Source organism: Monodelphis domestica, chromosome 1 (genome assembly GCF_027887165.1).
Source record: "Monodelphis domestica isolate mMonDom1 chromosome 1, mMonDom1.pri, whole genome shotgun sequence".
In the NCBI taxonomy this organism is placed as follows: domain Eukaryota; kingdom Metazoa; phylum Chordata; class Mammalia; order Didelphimorphia; family Didelphidae; genus Monodelphis; species Monodelphis domestica.
This window is the reverse complement of record NC_077227.1, coordinates 523596851-523618732: the sequence shown is the minus strand read 5'-3', so window position 1 is coordinate 523618732 and position 21882 is coordinate 523596851. Positions and strand designations below refer to the sequence as shown.

Genomic DNA, 21882 nt, shown 5'->3' with positions numbered 1-21882 from the left:
ATCTGTCCTGTTCTGTTCTTTGTTCTGTGCTTCTCAAAACTTATATGAGGGAAACTGTCCTCTTGTCAGGGTCTTTGGCATAAATGGAAGCCACTAACTCATTTACTGACAGGTAGCATGTCCCTGCTAATAAATGTTATCTTGTACAGAGAGTTGCCTCAGTTTATCTTTTGTTAAAATTCAAATGCTACACACCTCATAACAATCAGAATGATGAAGGGGAAATGACAATTGTTTAGAGGGATGCAGGAAAACAGGCATATTAATATGCTATTGTCAGAATACGAAATTAGTCCAATTATTCTGAAAAATAATTAGTAATTATGCTCCTAAATTCAGCAAACTGTATATATCCTTTGCTTTAGATATCACTACTAGGTTTATATTGAAAAGTGATTTAAAAAAGAACCATGTGTTCAAAAATACTTATAGTAGCTCTCTTTGATAAAAAAAAAAAACCTGGAAATTAAGGGGGTACCTCACTCACAAATTAGGAAATGAGTGAACTAATTATGGTAAATGAATTACACTAGAAAATATGGTGACAGTGATGATTTCAGAGAATCCTAGGAAGGTTTATAAAAACTGATACAGAACCAAAATAATATATATACCAAAAATCACACTATAAAGAAATATAACCTTGAAAGACTCAAAAACTCTGATTAAGGCAATAACTGTCAATGAGGACTGATGAAGAAACATGCCACCTACCTCCTGGCAGAGAGGTGATAGACTTAAGATGCAGAATGAGACAAATATTTTCAGATAATACCAATGTGGTTTTGATTCACTGTGTGTATTTGTTATAAATAAGGATTCTTATTAGTTTTGCCACTGACTTACCAAGTGTAATAAATTTCTTCTATTCCAAAGTGATTGAATTGATTTGTCTGAACATTACAAATACTTTTGCTACATAAACCTGGATTCAAACTTTTAATTTATTGCAATATTCATAACCTATATATATGCATAATATATACATTAAAGCATAATTATAATAGATTGCAATTATAAAACAATGAAAATATTTTTAAAATCACAAAATACATTCTACCATATTACTTTTTAAGAAAACCCAAAACAAAAAACCTTTCCTTTCTGCCTTACACTCAATACTATGTATTGGGTACAAGGCAGAAGACAGGTTAAGAGGTAGGCAATGGGGGTTAAGTGAATTGTCCAGGCTTACAGAGCTATCCCCTACCATTTACTTTTTAAAATTACTACCATAGTCCAAAAGACTCAAAAATATAAGTTTCATGTAATTTCTGTGAAAATGAACTTTAAAATCAATTAGGAAAAGTGTTAATCATATATTAAATGAAGTGCATCATCCTAATATAATTTTACTTGTATATATATATATAAGCAAAAGGAAAACACAAGAAAAAGATATGCCATTTAAAGTCAGACTAGTAGTCAACAGAGTCTCATGAAAATGGAAAGCTAAAACTTCTAAAATACAAAAACATATTCTCCAGTTAAGTGTGGGATTAGTTGATCCAATTTTACATGCAAGCTTATGGTCTGAAGTTAAAAGAGGTGCTCACTTACATCAATGTTAGTTAACCCAAACCCACCTGACTGGAGGTGTCCATTGCGGCATGTCAGGTTAGTACTATCATTATAGACGTCCGTTTGCGACTTGGGAAATTGCAAAACTGGTTGCAGCTTCTCTATGCAACAAATAGAAAGGGAGTAAAAAAAGTACAAAATAAACCAAAAAACTAATAAACAAATAAAATATGCATATTAAAATCAAATAGGCTTTAGAGTTAAGTTTTTTTGCAATTATACAAAACTATGATATGAATTCCAATTAGCACAAAATATATGCATGAAAATAACAATAGAAATCCACAACTGTATTGCTTCTTTGTGGGCAAAAATGAAAGGTTATTCAATTATAAGAAGTCTAGCATTTCATCATTATTATTATTAACAATAATAATAATAAATAATAATAAGTACTTATTCAGCATATGCTATGGACAAGAAACTGTGTTAGGCTCTATGGATAATACAAATAAGTCTAAGACTTATCCCTATTTTTTAGGACCTTAAAATCTACTTGGACAGGTTAAAATATGTAGCAATTAAAAAAATTAGAACATTGTACATATAAGTATGAAACTAGATGAAAGCAGAAGACAGTCTGTATTAGAAGGATATCATTGTGGGCTAGGTTGATATATAAAGAAAAGCTTTATATATAAGAGATTTGACTTGGGCCTTGGGATGTATCTAAGACTTTGATGAGTAATGAATAACAGAAAACTAGCCCAACCAAGAGAAGAATTAGAAAAGTACAGACAGAAAAGGAAAATAAAACCTTTTTTTGATGGGGTTGTCATTCTATTCTTTACAAATTAATATATGATTCATGAATAAACCAAGACCCCTCTACATGACCCCTTTACAACAAATTCTGTGATACAATTCTCTCTGATGATGCAAGTCAGGATCACTATTGCTGAGATAAAAATACTATGTATTTCAACTGCTTTTACCTACCTTATTTCATGACTAACTCGTTTCTAACTCATCACCACTTGATTTCATGAATGATGGGGCAATATATCTATATCTATATCTATATCTATATATGTATATGTATATATATGTGTACTGTTTCTATTATTCTTCACTCCTGCTGCCCAAGGAAAGCCAGAGTTCCTACTGCTTCTGAGAACCATTGCCCTTGAGTATTTGTATAAATCAGAGAGGAATCTTATTATTAAGACTGCAGCAGAAAAAGATATGTTCTGGACATGTGCAATTCAAACTCATAACACATTACACTATAGGATGAATGTTATAAATGGCAGGCTCTTTAGTCTAATAGTAACCTAGAATCTTGAAATTTATTTTTATAACTATTTCAATATGATATTTTCTTTTGTAATCCTGCATATTTTATTTGAAAAAAAATTAATCTGAGAAGGGTTCCATAGGTTTTACCAGACTTCAAAGGAAGTCCATAACATAAAAAAGGTTCAAAACCCCTGCTCTACAATAATATAAATATTATAGTTCCACTATAGTGTTTTGAGGGTTAAACAGGAGAAATAACCTATCTTCCTTTGTAACACTATTTCCAATGGAAAATATGTTCCAAATTCCATTATTTGTAGACCGGATTCACTTTCATTGGCATGAATATTGCCCCACCCCACCCCCCATCCAGAACAAAAATCAGTAGATGGCTGGTCATCCAAGTATTGCTGTGAATGAAAAATTCTTCCTGAGGCTTCTTCCTGAAGCCAACTCTGAACTTGGGCTGGTTCTCAGACAAGAGACATATATAGTCCTTTATTTATTCTGTACTGAAAGTTTTCTTAGTAGAACCTGCTAACACTTTTGTTCCACTGACCTAGATTTTAAGTAGCCAAGTCATCTAAGTTCCAAATAAAAGTCCAAATGACATAAAATTAACTTTTGAAATGCAAATTAGTTGGCAATATGTATTTTTATTCTCCTCTTCCCCTCAAAAAGGAATGTAGAAATAAATGCTTTATATATGTATTTTTTTACATGACAAGAAAGTACCTCCTTGTTAGGTCCTTACAAGTATCTTTAGTTCACGATTATGAGAATAATCACATCATTGGTATTTTTGTTTTCAAAAGCTTAAATGATTAAATTACTACGTTTAAGGTTATAGTATTTAAAAAATTCTTACCTTCTATCTTAGAATCAATACTATATGTTGGTTCCAAGACAGAATAATGGTAAGGGCTTGGCAATGGAGGTTACATAACTTGCCCAGAGGCACAAAGTTAGGAAGTATCTGAGGCCACATGTGAACTCAGGACTTCCTATCTCTCTAGGCCTGTTTTTCAATCCACTGAACCACATAGCTGTCCCCATGATTTTATTTTAAAAAATACTGTGATACTTTGAATACTTTGATAAAAACATACATACACACCAAAAACCTTTACAGAAAACTAAGAAATCAACATCCTTATAAATTAGACAAATATTCAGGTAAGATATTCTATAAAGCAATTTTCAAGACACTTTATTTTTTCTATGTAATTATTTTATAATTGTCACACAACTACATGATTGAATAGTCCATGAAGTTGGCAAAATGAGACTAAATTTCACCTAATTCAAAACCAAAACAACTACATAGTCACATTCACACACATGCTTTCAGCTATGTCCCTTCCATGAAAAAGAAATTTCCACATAAAAATTAACAACAAGAACTCCACTCAAAGCATCTCTTTAAAAATTTGTAACATTTCTCTTTAAAAGCTTGCACATCTATATAGTGTTATTCCACTAAAGCTCACAAAATAATAAAATGTTAGAATTTGAATATACTTTCTACTTCTGATCTTACAATTTAATAGAAGAGGAAATGGAAGTCTAGAAGCAGTTAGTAGCAAAGGTAGAATTAAGATTTAAGTTTCCTGATTCTGCTCTTTCCACTGCTTTGTACTGTCATTCAGTGGGTATTTTGAAATAAATCTTCAACCTACCACTAACTTCTAACAAAATAAAAATTAAATGTAGTACATTTAAAAACAAATTTATTAAAATCTAGTCTTATTATACTATATGCAAAATATTAATCTAAGATTATGTGGGAAATATAATCTAAACTATGATAAATGGCACCTTGTACATATTTTGGGGAAAATACATTTGTCTTTTAAATGCTATCAGCAAGTTGTTTTTATCATCTAAGTTACAAAAATTTTAATATTCTTAATTTGCAGAAAGATTCCATAAAGATCCCTTATTTTCATCATTATAGAATTCTACTTTCAGTATAAACTTTTATCTCTACCACTCAGAATCCTTAGTTTCTTCAATCCCATCTTTTAATACATATGCTCCAGCCTTCATGTCTGCTGCATTCCCAGCAGAATGTAAGCACCTTGTGGTCAAAAACTGATTCATGTTAGTCTGTATTCCCTGCATGTAATAGGAGCTTAACAAAAAGTAGAATGAATTCCGCAGAGCACTTTGAGGTATTGAGATAGAAAAGAGAGACATGAACTGGGACAAATACTGAAAGAATATCTATTATAAAGTTAAGATTGCCATAAATAGCTCAATCTACTAGCAGCTGATTGCAATGGCACTTTCACAATGGAAATAGAAGTAACCAGATGATGATATGGGGTAGGTGGATCTTGGATCAAATCAGTTTTTATTTGGTAATGAACATGGGGTGAAAGTCCATGTAGTAAGCACAGGGAAAACACTGCTTGAAGATGATACGCTAATTAGTGATGATGAATTATTTGGTCTGTGTTCCCCTTTGTGCTATAAAGGAATGTCATCAAATCCCAGTATTTAAGAATTCAAAGGAATCTCAAAGACAATGTAGTCCTACTTATTCCTGAATAAGCATCTCCTCTACTACTTGACAAGTATTCACTGGACTTTGCTTCAAGACCTCCAGTGAGGAGGAAATATATTACCTCCTAAGCCTGCTCATATGACTTGCCTCCGTAATTTCTACCCATTGCTAACATTTCTGCCTTCTAAGATCAAGAAGACAAGTCTAAGCCTTCTTCCTCAGGATATCTCTTCAAAATAAATAGCCATTATGTCTCACCCAAGTCTTTTTCTTTATCAGTTTGCTATTGGCCTTATTAATGCAATTCTACAGTCCAGTGTTAATTTAAATTTTTAAAATAACTATGGCCAGATTCATTCTTGTTCTAACTGTATTATATGAATTAAGCTTTTTCTTAATTGCCCAACACTTTTAGAAGGGAGCCCAATTAAGAGCATATGGCACTTAGGACTTCACTAATTATAATACCTACTAAACAATAAACTATAAGAAGTAGAATCTAACTCAAAATCAGTATTCCTCTCTCAAAGCTTCAGCTGAGCCTATATCCTGTTTTATCTGCGCTGACACTACTTACACAATCTCTCTGGCATTGAGCCTGAAACCTTACCCAGTTCAGGTCCTCATGGCCCCTCACTAGACTCCTTTAAAATAACTCTTCACTGTTTTCTCTGCTTCCAGTATCCCCTCACCTGTCAACCCACTGCCAAATTTGTATTCTTAATACATGTCTGATTAAGTCATTCCCCTATTCAATGGCTATTGCCTACAAAATATATGCTTTTTAGCTTTGTATTGAAGACCCTCCACAGTTTAGCACTAACCTACCTTTCTTGCCTTTTCTTCACATAATTCCTCATCAAAAACCAGCATTTGGACAAAATAAATTGATAAATATTCCCCAATTTCAACCTAGTCTGCTTCCCCCTACCTCAAATCAGCACCCCTCCACAACAGATGAGACACCTAAACCTCTCTATATTATGCTTCTAATACTCCAGCCATCTCTCTCATTTCCCCTTCCCCCAGTCCATCCCAAACCCTGGACTGTGCTCTTGGATCATCAGGACCTGGTAAGCAAGCTTTCACTTTATCTTGCTTGGAACTAGGCCATTTCCACTTTAGACTATACTGCTTAGACAAGACTAGCCTGCAGTCATTATCCTCTTCCTCTTCTCAACAGAACCTTGTACTTCAAGCTCTGAGAAGCAAGTTTTCACTTTATCTAGTCTGTATCCAGGCCCCCACACTATTCCTGGCCATCTCCACATCATGTGGCCTACTCCCTCTTTATGTGGTTTCCTCCTATTAAAATCCAAGCTCTTTGAGTGCAAGGAATTAAGAAACATGATCCATGAAAATGACCAACTATACTCCAGAGCTGTAGTGTCACACTCAAATAGAAGGGGGTCAATAAACTATACATAAGGATCTCTAGGGAAACAATTTTGATTTAATATTAACATTATTTTATTGTATATTTATTTTGTTAAATATTTCCCAATTAATTTGAGTTTGGTTAGCCCATAATAGTAAGTATTCTAGGTGTAGGCCTAGTGTTTGACCCCTCTGCTCCAAAAAAGCAATGATAATCATGCCGACAGAGAAGGTAATGGTCTCAATGGGTAGAATGAGACAGCTATTTCTGGACACAGCCAATATGTAAACAAATTTTGTTTAACTGCATAATTGTTACAAATATTTTGGGTTTTTTTTTACCTCCTCTAATTGAGAGAGAATTGCTGGGAAGAGAGGAGCTAGAAATAGTAATGTCAGAAGAAAAAAAAAGAAAAGAGTTATTGAAGTATTTTTTAAAATGTACTGGCATAGGAAAAATAGACTAGCAGGACAGCTTTGAAATGAACATATTAAATATATTATAAATATTATATAAATATATAGTTCAAAAGAAAGGCAAATGTACATAATAGCCACAGTTTCATACTTAATCCTCAAATCTACTATGCCAACATATGGAAATTTTCTTTTGTTGATTTTTTTTTCACAATACAGAATACAAAAATACAGAATTTTTTTAAAACTTCAGGCAGTTAAAAAAAAAGTTAAATTTGTTCCTAAAGTCTCTATCAATTTTATATACTATAATTTCCAGTGAACCAGCTGCTATAAGCATCATTAAGAAAATGATAAAACATAAGCCAAAACTCAAATTTTAATCTGTTAAAATTCAAGGCAACCTATGGGCTGAGTTAACTTCTATCTAACCTGTATAATACCAATCTGAGATTAATACAGATACCAGTTCTCTGAACATAAATAAATGAGATTTTCAGTGTGGACCAGTCCTAGTAATTCTGTAGGACAAGAGAGACATCCTAGCATTTATGTCCCAATAATATAACATTGATCAAGTAGTTTATATTCTATTGACATATGGTAGCCCAGCTTCCTTCCACTTTTGCAGGCAAAACATAGGAAAGCCACAGCATATATACAGTGATGACTCAAGTTTTACTTTGCAAGGTCAGACAGACAGGCACCATGGTTGGTTTGTGGTACAACCTGCACATGCTTCTAGGGTAGGTTGAATAGCAACTACCCTTTTCTCACAAAGCACAAAGCACTACAGAGCTTTTGTGCTCTAAGCTAACTGATATAATACACCTTGGAGCAGATTTTGTTAGCTAACAGATAGGTCACCTGATTTTTCTCAGTGATAATGCTCTTCAAATACACCATTCAGAGACAGGAACTATTTGTGTTGGTAAAAGACATGAATTAGAGCAAACGAAACAATGATTTTTAAATGTCACCTTCATCAATTAACATTAAAGTAAAAAAAAGTTTGCAAAAACATTTAAACTTAACTAAAAATGAAGGCCAGAAATGAAACCTCTATTTTAAGTATATTTTTATAATCATTATTAAAAAGTTCTACTCCTTACTGAAATGAATTATGGATTCTTTTTGTGTATACCTAAATGAACCCCTAACATCTATATTGATCTATGTAAACTACTGTCAAAGTGAATCTATTCAAGTTCACTGTTAGTCAAAGAAAGTAAACTGACACCTTCCTCCCAAAGTAGCAAATGTCCTACTTTGGGTAAAAACTTGAGTTTAAAGAAAAATGTCCTTTTATTGCCAACAATTTAAAAAAACAAGTGCAAATAAATTTGTTTTAGCAATTCTAGGACCTTATGCAAAAAAATCTGGAATTATGGAGTCCTAAGAATAATTACAGTACCCACCAACGTCACTAGATCTCTAAATTGTCATCAGTGAGTCTCTCACCAATAAGGGAATTTAATAAGAAGAATTTGGATGTGGGTTCAAATCTCATCTCCAACACAAACTGTATGATCATGAGCAAGTTAGGTGTCCTCTCTGAGACTGTTTCTCATTCATAAAATCAGTTAGAGTTGGTCTAGATGGTCTCTTAGGTCCTCCTAGCTCTAAATATATGATCTTCATCTGTAGTACACACCTCAACTATAAAGAAGATCAAATGAAATGTGCACTGTAGTGGAAATACTGGATTTGAAGAGAGAACTCAAATTTAGATCTGAATTCTGTCACTTACCAGTTGCCTTGGGCAAGTCAATCTCTTCAGCCTAATTTCGTTTTATATAAAGAAGCTGGAATAAATAAAAGTTCCTTTCCTATGAACATACTTTGTAACCATTAAAGTACTTTCTAAATGCCAACTATTGTAATCTTGGATACTAAGTATTTATTAAATGTTTGTGGTACAGGAGGATGTATACTACAGTATTTCATGACAGTCAATGCCAAAATACTTTCCGTGGCATAGCACCATCTAAGTGTAATTACACCGATTGGCTTGTTTGATCCTTTTCTCTAAAGTAATATATAATGCAGCGAAATTGCTCATAAAAAGACATACTCATTTTAGGGATAACTTCATCATCCTGTAAGATCTCACCAGTCTTGACATACCAAGTAATCACAACCCTTTGACTGTCTGGAGAGTAAGACTAAAAGAGTAAGTAACTCTTTTAAAGAAAGAGTTAAACTCAAGCATCTCCTTTCTTAACTGGCTGCATAACTTTGTGCCTTCTCTGACTCACATCATCATATCCCCCCAACAACAGCACATACCTTCCCTATTCCTTGCCTCTTTTCAGGTTCTTTTTCTATGTATCTTCCCCCTAGATTTAAGCATCTTGAGGGAAGGAGTAGTTTTACCCCCCCCCCCATATATATATTCCCAATGCTTAGCACAGTGCCTGGCACATAGTAGGCACTTAATAAATGTTTATTGATATTTATTATTATTGATATGCATATATCTTACTCTTATGCTACATAAATTGATTTCTTATCATCTACAAAGTCTTCTATCTACATTATTTCTTCTTTAAAACAATCTCTAAAATTAAGGCAGCACACGAATCCTCAATTTGGAGATTAAGAAATTTTAACTGTGAGTAATTTAATAATTTACTCAGTCACACTGCTAGTAGAACTAGATAACAAAATGAGATCCAGTTCCAAATCCATTTTCTACCATTACAGTATAAATAACTACACATTAAATACCTACATTAAATTAATCTGCATCTCCTTGTGCTACTGTCCTATCTTTCTTCCCTTTCATAATCAATTCTTAGAAAAAGCTTTCCTTGCTTCTATTTCTTTCCTCTTAATATCCTAAACTGGTTACAATCTGACTTTCAATCTCAATACTCAATAAAAATTGCTGCCTCCAAAGTTATTAGTAGTCTCTTCATAACCAAATTCAATAACCCTTTTCTTAGTTTTTATCTTTTATTAAAGCTGCAGTATAACTAATTTCTCCCTCCTGTATAATCCTTCCTCCTGGGTTTCATAGCACCACTCTCTTTTGATTCTATTTACCTATCTGACATGTTCCAGAAACTTCTCAAATTAAAATATAGCCAATGCAAAACTGATTATCTTTCTACCTAAAGACATCTCTTTTTAGAACTTCTCTATTATTACCATTAAGAGCAACACCATTCTTCAAGTCATACATGTACACAATCTTAATTCCTCAATAATTTAATATAATTATTTAATTTGTAGTTATACTGTAATAGTAGGAAACAGATTTGGAATTAGATCTAATTTTGTTATCTAGTTCTACTACTAGCAATGTGACTTTGTGCAAGTTGTTAAATTTTTCAGTTATAATTTCCTAATCTACAAATTGAAGATTCTTGCATTGCCTTCATTAGATCCTCAAAATGGCCAGATCTTTTCATTTCTTTCTCCATATGCCTCAAATCTATTGCATTCTCTACACTTATATAGCCACTGCTCTGGTTTGGGCCCTCATTACTTCTTGTCTTGGACTATTCCAGTATCCTCATAACTGATTTCCCTTCCCTGATCAGATATCTCCATTCCACTCCATCCCCCATACAGCTGCTAAAATGTTTCCTAAAGCACAAATCTGGCCATGCTCTCCCCAACATCTACTCAAATTCCAGCAGTTTCTTATTACCTTAAAGAAATATAAACTCCTAGAATTTAAAATGGTTCATAACATGACTCTTTCCTATTTTTAAGTCTTCTTGAACATTATTCCCCTCCATATGATCTATTATCCACTCATGCTGGTTCACTTGCTGTCTACACAGGGGATTCCATCTATACATTTGCACTAGCTATCCCTCCCTCATGCCTGAGTACTCCCCCTCCCTAATTCTGCCTCTAAGTCCCTGGTTTCCTTCAAGGTTCAGTTTAAATAAAATCTTTTATATGAGGCCCTTTGTAGTTTTCCCAGCTACTAGTGCTTTCCCCTCTAAAGCTACTTTCTATCTACATGAATTTTTTAATATATCTATTTGGGTACTTCTTGTCTTTCCCATTTAAATGTAAGGCCTATGAAGTCAGGGACTGTTTTTGCTTTTGTTTCATATATTCAGTGCTTAGCACAGTTACTGGCATTTAATAAGTGCTTAATAAAAGCTTACTGATTGATAGCATCCATACCCAATCTCTTAAATGTCCTAGGTTCTCTTATTTTTTGACTCTCTCTGATATGATATCCTCATCATATCTCATTGGTTCAATGACCTCAAAACAAATGACTTCCAGATCTAACATAAGCCTAGTCTCTCTCCTGAGCTAATCTTGTCCAAGAAGACCAACTATTTATTGGACATTTCCAACTAAATATCCCATAGATATCTAAACTCAACATGTTCAAAAAAGACCTAATCATCTTTTCCCCAAAATCCACCCATCTTCAAAACTTCCATTATTTTTATCAAGAGCACTACCCTCCTTCTCGTCATCCAGGTTCACAACTGCAGAGTCAACCTCAGCCCCTTATTCTTCCTCATTACATATATAGTTATTTTACATCTGTTATTTAAATTAATCTTTCTATGTTTTGCCTCTCCCTCATTTAGGAATTAAGATCACATTCATATAAAAAAGTTTGGAAGGATCCCTTCTTTTTCTATTTTTTCCAACAAGTTCTATAAAATAAGAATTGCTCTTTGATATTTTATGGCATGTACTTGTAAAACTAACTTGTACTTTCTCCCTTTGGGAGATTTAAGACTTGACTGATTTCTTATTCCGATATTGGGTTAAAGAATCCATTTCTTGCTAAACTAGCTAATTTATTGTTTACATTCATCTATTTAATTAATTTTCAGTTTGACGGATTACAACTGGACTGCATAGTAGCTTTCTTTTTTTTTTTTAAACCCTTACCTTCCGTCTTGGAGTCAATACTGTGTATTGGCTCCAAGGCAGAAGAGTGGTAAGGGCTAGGCAATGGGGGTCAAGTGACTTGCCCAGGGTCACACAGCTAGGAAGTGTCTGAGGCCGGATTTGAACCTAGGACCTCCCATCTCTAGGCCTGGTTCTCAATCCACTGAGCTACCCAGCTGCCCCCGTAGCTTTCTTTTATCTTCAATTGCTGAATACTTTTTTTTTCATTTTTGACTAAAAAAAAATCAAACTTTTGGTTTTCTTTTAAAAATCAGACTATTTGATTATCAATCTTATCGGGTTTTTAAAAAAGTTCCTATTCCTCTTTATCAAGTCAATGTTTTTTTTGTTGCTGTTGTTTTTTTTTTTGCTTTAAATATTATCTCCTTTTTTATTTTAGGAGTTCCCATTTTGGTATTTAGTTAGGGTCTCTTGATTTTGGCTTTTGTAATTTAAACAGAATATACAATTTATTCATCTGTTCTTTCCTTTGTTGAAGTAAATATTTAGAAACTGTAAAAATAATAAGCAATGAATGAACTGTAAAAATAATGAGCAATGAATTGATTATTGATTATAAACTGATTAGATACTGCTTGATGTGCTTACAAAATATCTTCAGTTTATATCAATGAAATGAAGCTCATAAGTGAGCTTCTCTTCAGGGCCAGGCACAAGGATGCTAAGGAGATTCTTGTTATATAAAAATAAATAATTTATTGAGACTATAAGGACAAATAAAAGGATTTCCAACTCTAAGGGATTCTAACTCCACCCAAATAAATCTCCCTGGCTCTGCAAGGAACCACTTCTCCTTTTTCCACATGCTACACTGATTTCCTGAACTGACTAACCCACTAATTCACTATTCTACAATAAACTAAACACTATTATCTTTATACAAAGTATAGAATTCTTAACTTTGTCTCCAATTTATAAAAATAACAAAGGCTAGCTGGCTGAGTCTCAACAAGAACCAAGTTAGGACTCTGAGTCTTAGCAGACTCAGAGTCCAAGCCAAAGACCAGGTCTTTCTTTGGTCTTCTCAGGTATAAAAACAATTTATCAAACAGCAATAGACAGTCACTAGTGTTTCCCAAGTTGGAAAGGAAAATCACTTAGCTCCTTCAGATTTTTCCCTCCTTTCCTTCTACCTCAGACAGTGAAGGGAAAGAGAAAAGATGTCACCTACTCTCAGCACCTCAAAAGAGTGAGAGTAACTGTGACTCTCAGAGACCAACTGCTACAGAAAAACTGTCACCCCTCCAATACACACTGTCAACATTTGAAACTGACACTGCCTCAGATATGTTTCAAACTCTAATTCTCAAGTCAGCTTCTTCACTTCTTATCTATAAACTAATATAACAAGACTTAATTTCTAATATCATCCTTATAATGTAAGTTTTCCCCTTAGAATTGCTTTGACTATCTCACAAGCTTTAGTATTTTATCTATTTTCTTTGTTGAAATTGTCTATGATTTGGTTTTTTGGGTCTATAAATTATAGTCTCTATAAAAAAAGTCTCTAATTAATTTTTAATTCTTTAAAAATTATTTCATTGAATATAATTTTATTGCATTCGGTGAGTAAAGGATATATCTATTTCTACTTACCTTTGTTTATAAGATTTTTATTCTCAAATACATGGTCATAGTAAAGATGCCATGTACAACTAAGAAATATATAGACTCCTTTCAATTACCAGTCAGTAACTGCCAGAGATATATTATTGCCAATTTCCCAATATTGTTCAGATCCATAACTTTTTATGATCCATTTAAAGACTGTACTATTATTCCAATCTTAAAGGATTTGAAGGTACTTATTACAGGAAGTTCCGATCTTTGAGAGGAATATTTTTTTAAAAACTTAATATTTTCAGGAAATAAAGTGACTATTATTCTATTAGATGAGGCAGAATGTTAAACCAATATTGTATTTTATTATACTATGACCATTACCCTGTTCAAGATTCCTTTTAATGCTACTTTAAATTAGCTTGTGTCAGAGAAATGTCTACATATTTCTCTGAACTAGAAATGCTAGATTTAGACTGTAGAATTAAATTTTTTTAAAGTGTTTCTGGCTCATTTATATTCCAAATGTGTTTCTTGTAAACAACATATTGTTGGATTCTGTGTTTAATCTATTCTACTACCCTCTTACTTTTCACAGATGAGTTTACAACACTCACATTCATAATAACTATGATTGTTAATTGTGTAATTTCCTGCTATCATGTCCTCTTGTACTTTTTCCTTTCCTTTCTCCTGTCTCCTCTCTTTATAAAGAAGGAGGTAAAAGAGGAGTCTTTTTTAACATTAATGATTACTATTTCTGCTTCATTGCTACTTGTTTCTCCTCTCACATCCAAACACAGGTCTGTAGACTCTTCTTTTTTATCTCCTTCTTACAACTCAACTTCTAATATAGTTTGTTTTGTTTATGACTATTCCCTGATCCTATTCTTCCTATCAAAAACCCCTCTTTCCCCTTATTGTCCCTGTCTATTTTGCTGTTCAATTCTATGTCTAAACTAAACTTTTAATCTTTATGTTCAACTTTCCTTGCTCAGATGAAAGTGAGGTGAGATGTGCCTTCCCTCTACTCCTTTCTCCATTTTTGGATACTGTTCCTCCAGTGCTCCTCTACTATGTGAGATAGTGAGTTTCTTGACCCTTTTTCCTCCTTTTCTCTTTCATTTCTTTCTCCTAAGACCATCAAAATAGAACAAGATCATCCCCTAGGTTAAATATAATATTTAACTTTCTATATGACCCTTGAAGACATTAAGGTTCTGTATTTTATCTTTAATTCATTCCTCTTGAGTCTTGTATTTACATTCCCAAGTTTCATTAAAGGTTCATTTTTTTTTTCATTTTCATACTGTATTAAATCTTATATTAGGACCCTGGAATAGAAAGGTCCCAATTCCTGCATATTATGGAGAATTGTTGTATAGTTGTGTCTGAGGTCTGGGTCAGAGATTATATCCATTCTACTGCTTTTTGCATAGATTCTAACAGGAAGGTTTTACAATGATTCTTTTCTGGCTTACAACAAATCACCTGTGCAACTCTGGATGTGGAGAAAAGCTGAGGATTTGATGTACCACTTAATTACTTACCAATTGGAGATGTCTTGAGAAATTCAAAAGAGCTGAATAGTGAGATCCAAAAAATGTATACAGGTATATGGGCCAGGAGTTTCTGGGGTCTTTGGAGAATTTGAGAGAATGCTTTGACCATAATTAGGATGTCTTGACTGATCACTTAATAAATTATTTTAAAATTAAAAAATACTGTCTCTCAGAAATTTCAGTCATTATAAGTATTATATTCAGTTTTGCAAAGTTAAGTTATTCTTAGTTGCAAGTCTTTTTTTAAAAAATCCTTACCTTCCATCTTAGAATCAATACTATGTATTGGGTCCAAGGCAGAGGCGTGATAAGGGCTAGGCATTTGGAGTTAAGTGACTTGCCTAGGGTCACACAGCTAGGGCATTGTAAGTCTTTATCTTTTGTCTTTTTGAATGTCTAAGTTTCTCTCACCTTTATAGTGCCAAATGCAAGTATGCATTATCCTGACTCAGACTTCTTGGTACTTAATACTTTTTTTTTTGGTTGCTTGCAGTAATTTTTCCTTTTCTTAGAAGCTCTAGATTTTGGCTATGCTATTCCTAGGATTTTTCATTTCGAAGTTTCTTTCATGAAATGACTAATAATTCTATTTTCACTTTGTCTTTTATAATTCTAATAATTTGGGTTGGTTTTCATTTATAATTTCTTGAAATATATTGTATAGGAAGGTGTCATAACTTTTCAGTAATCCATTGATTCTGAGATCTCTCTCCTTGTTTTCCAATTCAATCATTTTTTGAGGCAGTTAGATGGCATGGTAGATAGAATGTGGGGCATGCAGTAAGGAAAACCTGAATTAAAATCCTGCCTCAGATACTTTTTAGTTTAGTAACCCTGGCCAAGGTACTTAAATCTGTCAAGACTAATTCCTCATTTTAATTAGAGAATCAGCTTCAGTGTTATTATGATCAAATACAATGACACTGTGCTTTGTGAACCCTAAAGTACCTTATAAATGCTAACTATTTAAGTTAACTAGGTGGTGTAGTGGGTAGAATGCTAGACGTGGAGATAAGACTTAAGTTCAAATTCTGATTCTGACATTAAATAGCACTATTAGTCACTTCATGAAAGAAGCTCAAAACTGTGAAACTCCACTGTGACACTAGGCAATCTCTGTATTCTTATCTATAAAACAGAGATAATAATTGCACCAGACAGTTTTGTGAGGGTCAAATGAAGTTAATATATGTTAAGCTTTTTGCAAAACTTAAAGCACTTTATAGATGCTAGTATTTGATAGTATGTACCTTATGTTTTCTTCCCTTTTTTCCAATATTTTGATTTTGTTTTAATATTTCTTACTCATCTCATAAAGTTGTTGCTTTCTGTTTGGCCTGTTCTATTTCAAGGTAAGATGTAATTCATTGTCTTGGCCATCCTTCTTTCCTCTCTCATCATTTCTTTAAACATTAAATCTTTTATCTCATTTCACTTCTTCCAGGGACATTCTTTTCTCTGAGGCTTTACTTGGACTTGTGGAGTTATTCTCATCTTTTGGGTTTACACCTTGGGCTTTTCTTTGGCCATGATATTCCTTCACTATGTGATTTTCTTCTGTTTACTCCTACCTCCAGACTCAGTTTTCAGAGAGAGACTTTGTACATGAATTAGATTTTTCTTCTTCTCATTCTCTTGGATGGTATAAGTAAGCCCTACTCAAGACTTTCTGAAGGAATTCCTGGGTTTTGCTGGCTCAACAAATTTTGAACATGATTCCTTCTGGCTCCTCCTTCTGGTATGGTTCTGAACCCAGAGCTGGCTCTGTCTCTTGATGTGAGCCTGATAGCTTTGAACAGATGTAAATTGTTGAGAGTAGAACTCCTAAAAGATCCTAGGTCATTTGTTTCCCAGGTTCCATCCTTGTTCTTTGTTTTACTGACATTTGGGTGTGGATTACTCAGGCATTTCAATGCCTAAGTAACAGATTGGCCTTATTTCCTGAGCTCAGTGTTGGTCTGGCCCTGTATCCTGCTATATCCTCACCACTTATGTGCCTTGCCTTCTGCCAACCTGATTTGCCTCTGCTCAGAGTTTCCGCAAGACTGACAGTCTTTTTGTGAAGTCCTAGATTGGGTAAAAGAGCTTATCTTTTCTTTATCATTATTCCTTATGGTTCTCTAAATCTATTAAAGTCATTCTTTAAAAGCCTAGTATATTCAGCTTTTGTTAAACGTGTCATTGTCAGGAATTGCTACATACCTTGGTATTCTACCCTATCAGCAGCCAAAAAAACCCCTCAAGGAATTATAAACAAAAATATTTCTTTTACCAGGAATGAGCAAGACTACTACAGAACATTTCCTTCACCATTTGTATTCTTTATACCTAAATCTAGGTTTTTATTTTATCTCTATTCCCTAAGTATTTCCGTTATAAAAAGGAAAACAAAAAGCCATATCCTGATAATTAAAGATTTTTGTATAATTAACTTAAAAGTTTGTATATATCACTAAAACATGTTAAAAATTAAATCTTAGGTCGAACAATCATGATTTGTTCATTGATATTCTGATAGAAAAAAAAATTGAATTCTAGAATACTTTATATTCTAGTTGTACTTATAATTTCTTCTTTGGCCTGGACTTTTGATTTCATCCAGGTAAGGAATTCTTCTTGTGGAAGATATTTAGGAGTACCTTTTTCTGATGCAGAACAGCGGCTCATCTGTAACTTACAGGTTCATTGTGTGAAGAGAGAATTAGACTCTCTTAGTTTATTTTTAATGTAATCAATCAGCAAACTTTAATCAAATCAGGAACTTGGAGTACCCCTACTCAGTACCTAGCTAACCATTAAGTAAGAGAGTTCACAAGTCACTTACTAGAGTAAGCTCACACCTCCAAAGGCCATTGCTCTCGCACTCTCCCAACTGGGCCATGCTAGGCAAACTAGGAGGCTATGATCAGTTCCTGTGAAGTGGGAGAACAACAGGAAGTGACATCCAGAAAACTGCTTTAAAAAGGCCACCCCATGGAGTCAGTCAAGCTGGGCTGATGGGAGACTCTTGGAGGCAGTCATTTTTTCCTGGACTTGTCCTGGTCCTAGAGCATTCTGCACTAGAGAGGCTTGCTGGATGAGTAACTCGGGCTGAAGGAAGAGGCTTGTGTTGGTGGATTTCTGGCTGAAGACATCAATGGGACTTCCATGTGGAGATCGGGACTTGAGGGAGTCCTTGCCAGATGCTGAGCTGGACTTCACCAGAGCAGCACTTAGAGTGGTAGCTTAGATAATTCTCTACCTCCTTCCTACATTTCCCATTTTAATATCTCTACCTTGTTGTAAATAAAAGCTACTAACAGGTTTTCTGACTTAAGGGTTTATGTTTTATAAATGGTGAAAAAATTACACTTTTATAAATCTCATATTTAATCAAACCTAATTTTAAATCTTATAATTGTGATTCATAGAGGTTAAGTTCCTTTACCAGGCTGAATATGGGCTACACATTAAAGGCAGAAAATTAACCCAGAGCCTCCAAACTCCAAAATGTCTCTAACTGTAAAATTGGATTTGAACTCTGGACTTCAATCCCCACAATTCCTTGCTCCACTTCCCCAGAATGCTTTGTAATCTCACCCGGGCCGAGATTGAGAAGGTATTTAACCTGATTGCAAAAGCTTTTGGCGCTTTTGGACTTCGGTTTTGGAGCAGAGGCGTCTCTTCCATGATGTGAGGTTATTTTGTCTAGGCCTCTGGCCTAGGCACATGTTTCTTATCCTGTATTTTCTTTAATCCTTAACTTTTAAAAAACCTCTAAAAAATATAATACTCCTTGCAGAGAGAAACTAATTTCTACCTGCCTCAGATGCCTCAGTCTCCCCGTCTCCCCTAAATTTTTAATCTTTACATAACTATACTCCCATGTAGAGTCTTTTATGTATATGGATATAAACCTGCAACTTATAGGAATCACTTCCATGATGTGAGGTTATTTTGTCTAGGCCTCTGGCCTAGGCACATGTTTCTTATCCTGTATTTTCTTTAATCCTTAACTTTTAAAAAACCTCTAAAAAATATAATACTCCTTGCAGAGAGAAACTAATTTCTACCTGCCTCAGATGCCTCAGTCTCCCCGTCTCCCCTAAATTTTTAATCTTTACATAACTATACTCCCATGTAGAGTCTTTTATGTATATGGATATAAACCTGCAACTTATAGGAATCACTAAGTACATAAACTGTAGAGTGAAAGAATAATTGAAAATAAAAGAAATGAATCTTATTATAAAGTGGAAAATCAAAATGTTTGCTTAGAACAAAATTCAAGCCCAAAGTTAAATTTTAACAAATATTCTCCCATAGGAACATTACAAAGAGCTCAATATTATTTAAAACGTTTACCCCCCAAATAGACTATCTTTTGATAAAGAATAAATCTAAGTTATAAAGGAATTTTCTTTGAAAAAAATTTTTTGGATAAGACTTTATCTGAAAAGATGGTTAAGTTGCTCTATCATAACATTTCAGATGATAGACAGCCTCCTACTTGAAATGATCCTATTCAACTATTACAAGCTGAAACATGTTTTAGCATATCATGGCTATAATACTTTTCTGTTTTTATAAGTTACAGAGGAAAATCAGTCATTACTTTAGTCACGCTGCAAGTTTAATGTTACTAATGAAGTCAAAGTTGAACAAAAAATAAAGGTTTATCAAAGGATGGCTTTGCTACAACATTCTTTGATATAGTATTTTGAATAATAAGATAATACCAATCATTCTGAATGAAGCATGTATAGAATTTAGTATTTTATGGTCAGAAGTAAGGGGATAATGCTTCTTAAAACAAGGAGATAGTTCTTAAATTATGGAAACAAAATATGGAAACATCAGTAACTAGGCAATGCAGGACTTTTTCAAACTATTTTAAAGAGTTTTTTAAAATCACCAATATAAACATCACTCTCCTCACCAACTTCCCTCCTCCTCTCTACAATAAACAGAAGAATAAGTAGGCAGATAACCATTCAAACAATTTTACTTTTTTTTTTTAATGGTGGTTGAGGTAATAGCAATCAGTGGTTAAACTTTAGGTCTGAATGTTCTGTTTATTTTTAAAATGGGTATTGGTTGTATTTCCATGTAAACCAAAATATACAAAGAAAGCCCAGGTAAAACTATTAACACAGCTATTACTAAGTCCATTGCCCAAAATATTAACAGTACCTAGAAGTTGCAAACGATCCTTGGCCATGACCAAATTGGTCATCATTTTAGCTTGAAGGCGTCTAGCTCTGTCATACTGATCACCTAAGAGAAGAAAAAAATATTAAAGTTCATGAAAATATTTATTTCTTTACAAAGATGAAGACAGGAGTTTCATGCATAAATATAAATCCAATAAATTCTAAGAAGTCAGAATGTACTTTATTTATTTATTTTTTAAACCCTTACCTTCTGTCTTGGAGTCAATACTGTGTATTGGCTCCAAGGCAGAAGAGTGGTAAGGGCTAGGCAATGGGGGTCAAGTGACTTGCCCAGGGTCACACAACTGGGAAGTGGCTGAGGCTAGATTTGAACCTAGGACTTCCCATCTCTAGGCCTAGCTCTCAATCCACTGAACTACCCAGCTGCCCCCCAGAATGTACTTTATGAAGTAACTAAAAATAGTTTATTTAAATCAGTAGTCAATATAAGAAAGTTCAGATACAGTAAAGTAAATTATTTCTTGAAGTTGGTTAATGGGGCTTGGCCTGTTATGGCATTATTCATTTCTTCTGAAATAAATCTTAAATTGCTTTATTCAAAATATTCTAAACCATCAGCATAAAATAGGAAATATATAAAGAATATTGAACATGTTAAGTAGGTCCACTAAAAATGTATATAATCTAATTTCTACCCAGACTGCATTGCTGCACTGAAATCCTTTTAATCCTTCCTAACTTGATTCTCTTTTAAAAATCTCCTGAGCAGTTCTTTCAAACCATCTCTCTTCCAGCAAGGAAACGCAGTCCTTAATTTCTTTCTTTCTTTTTTAAACTCATAACATCTGTCTTAGACTGGTTTCAAGGTAGAGAATCAGTTAAGGGCTAGGCAATTAGGGTTAAGAGACTTGCCCAGAGTTAACCAGCTAGAAAACATCTGAGACCACATACATATGAACCCAGGATTTCCCATCTCCAGGTCTGGTTCTCTATCCACATAGCCACTAAAACTGCCCCTAATTCCCTACTTTTATAAGAAAAGAGTGTTTTATTCAATTTCATTTTTCTTTCTACATCATCTCCTATTATCTACCTCTATTCTCCTAGCTCTAAGTAATTCTGCTCCTTGTCCAGGTCAACCTACCTATGGGTGTCCTTAATGCTATATTCTTTTGAGTTTGTCCTTTCCATCATTCCTCTGGCTCTCGTCTTCATTCCCCTTATTCACTAGCTCTTTCCTTTCAGATTCCAAATATGCCCAGGTCTCCCCACTCTTCAAAAAACAAAAAAAAAAATTCCCTTGATCATCATATTATTGTTTTCCTGACTTTCTCCATCTCCTTGTCTTGCTTTTTTTCACAGTCAAACTCCTAGGGGAAAAAAGTATCTAATCTCATTGTCTGTACTTCTTTAGTTCCTACTCCTCAACTTTTTGTAATATGGCTTTCAATCTTACCACTCAATTTAACTGCTCTCTCTTATGTCACCAAAATCTCTTAACTGCTAGATCTCTTGGTCTTTTCCTAGTTCTCAATCTTCCTGACTTCAGCTTTTGACACAAATGAACATCTCTTCCATTTTC

General features: G+C 33.8%; 1 protein-coding gene across 4 annotated transcripts in view; it reads right to left on the bottom strand.

Annotated features, from left to right (window-relative positions):
• The window catches only part of SPAST (spastin), a 101919-nt gene that overhangs the window by 63298 nt on the left and 16739 nt on the right, over positions 1-21882 (bottom strand). For 2 of the 4 annotated variants that reach the window (XM_001371467.4, XM_007476043.3), the window contains exons 3-4: positions 20320-20403; positions 1587-1682 (exon numbers count right to left, since the gene is read on the bottom strand). In XM_001371467.4, the coding sequence (XP_001371504.1) occupies positions 1587-1682; positions 20320-20403 (180 nt within the window). The remainder of the gene's footprint in view (positions 1-1586; positions 1683-20319; positions 20404-21882) is intronic. The other 2 variants (XM_001371493.4, XM_007476044.3) reach the window with 1 other exon arrangement.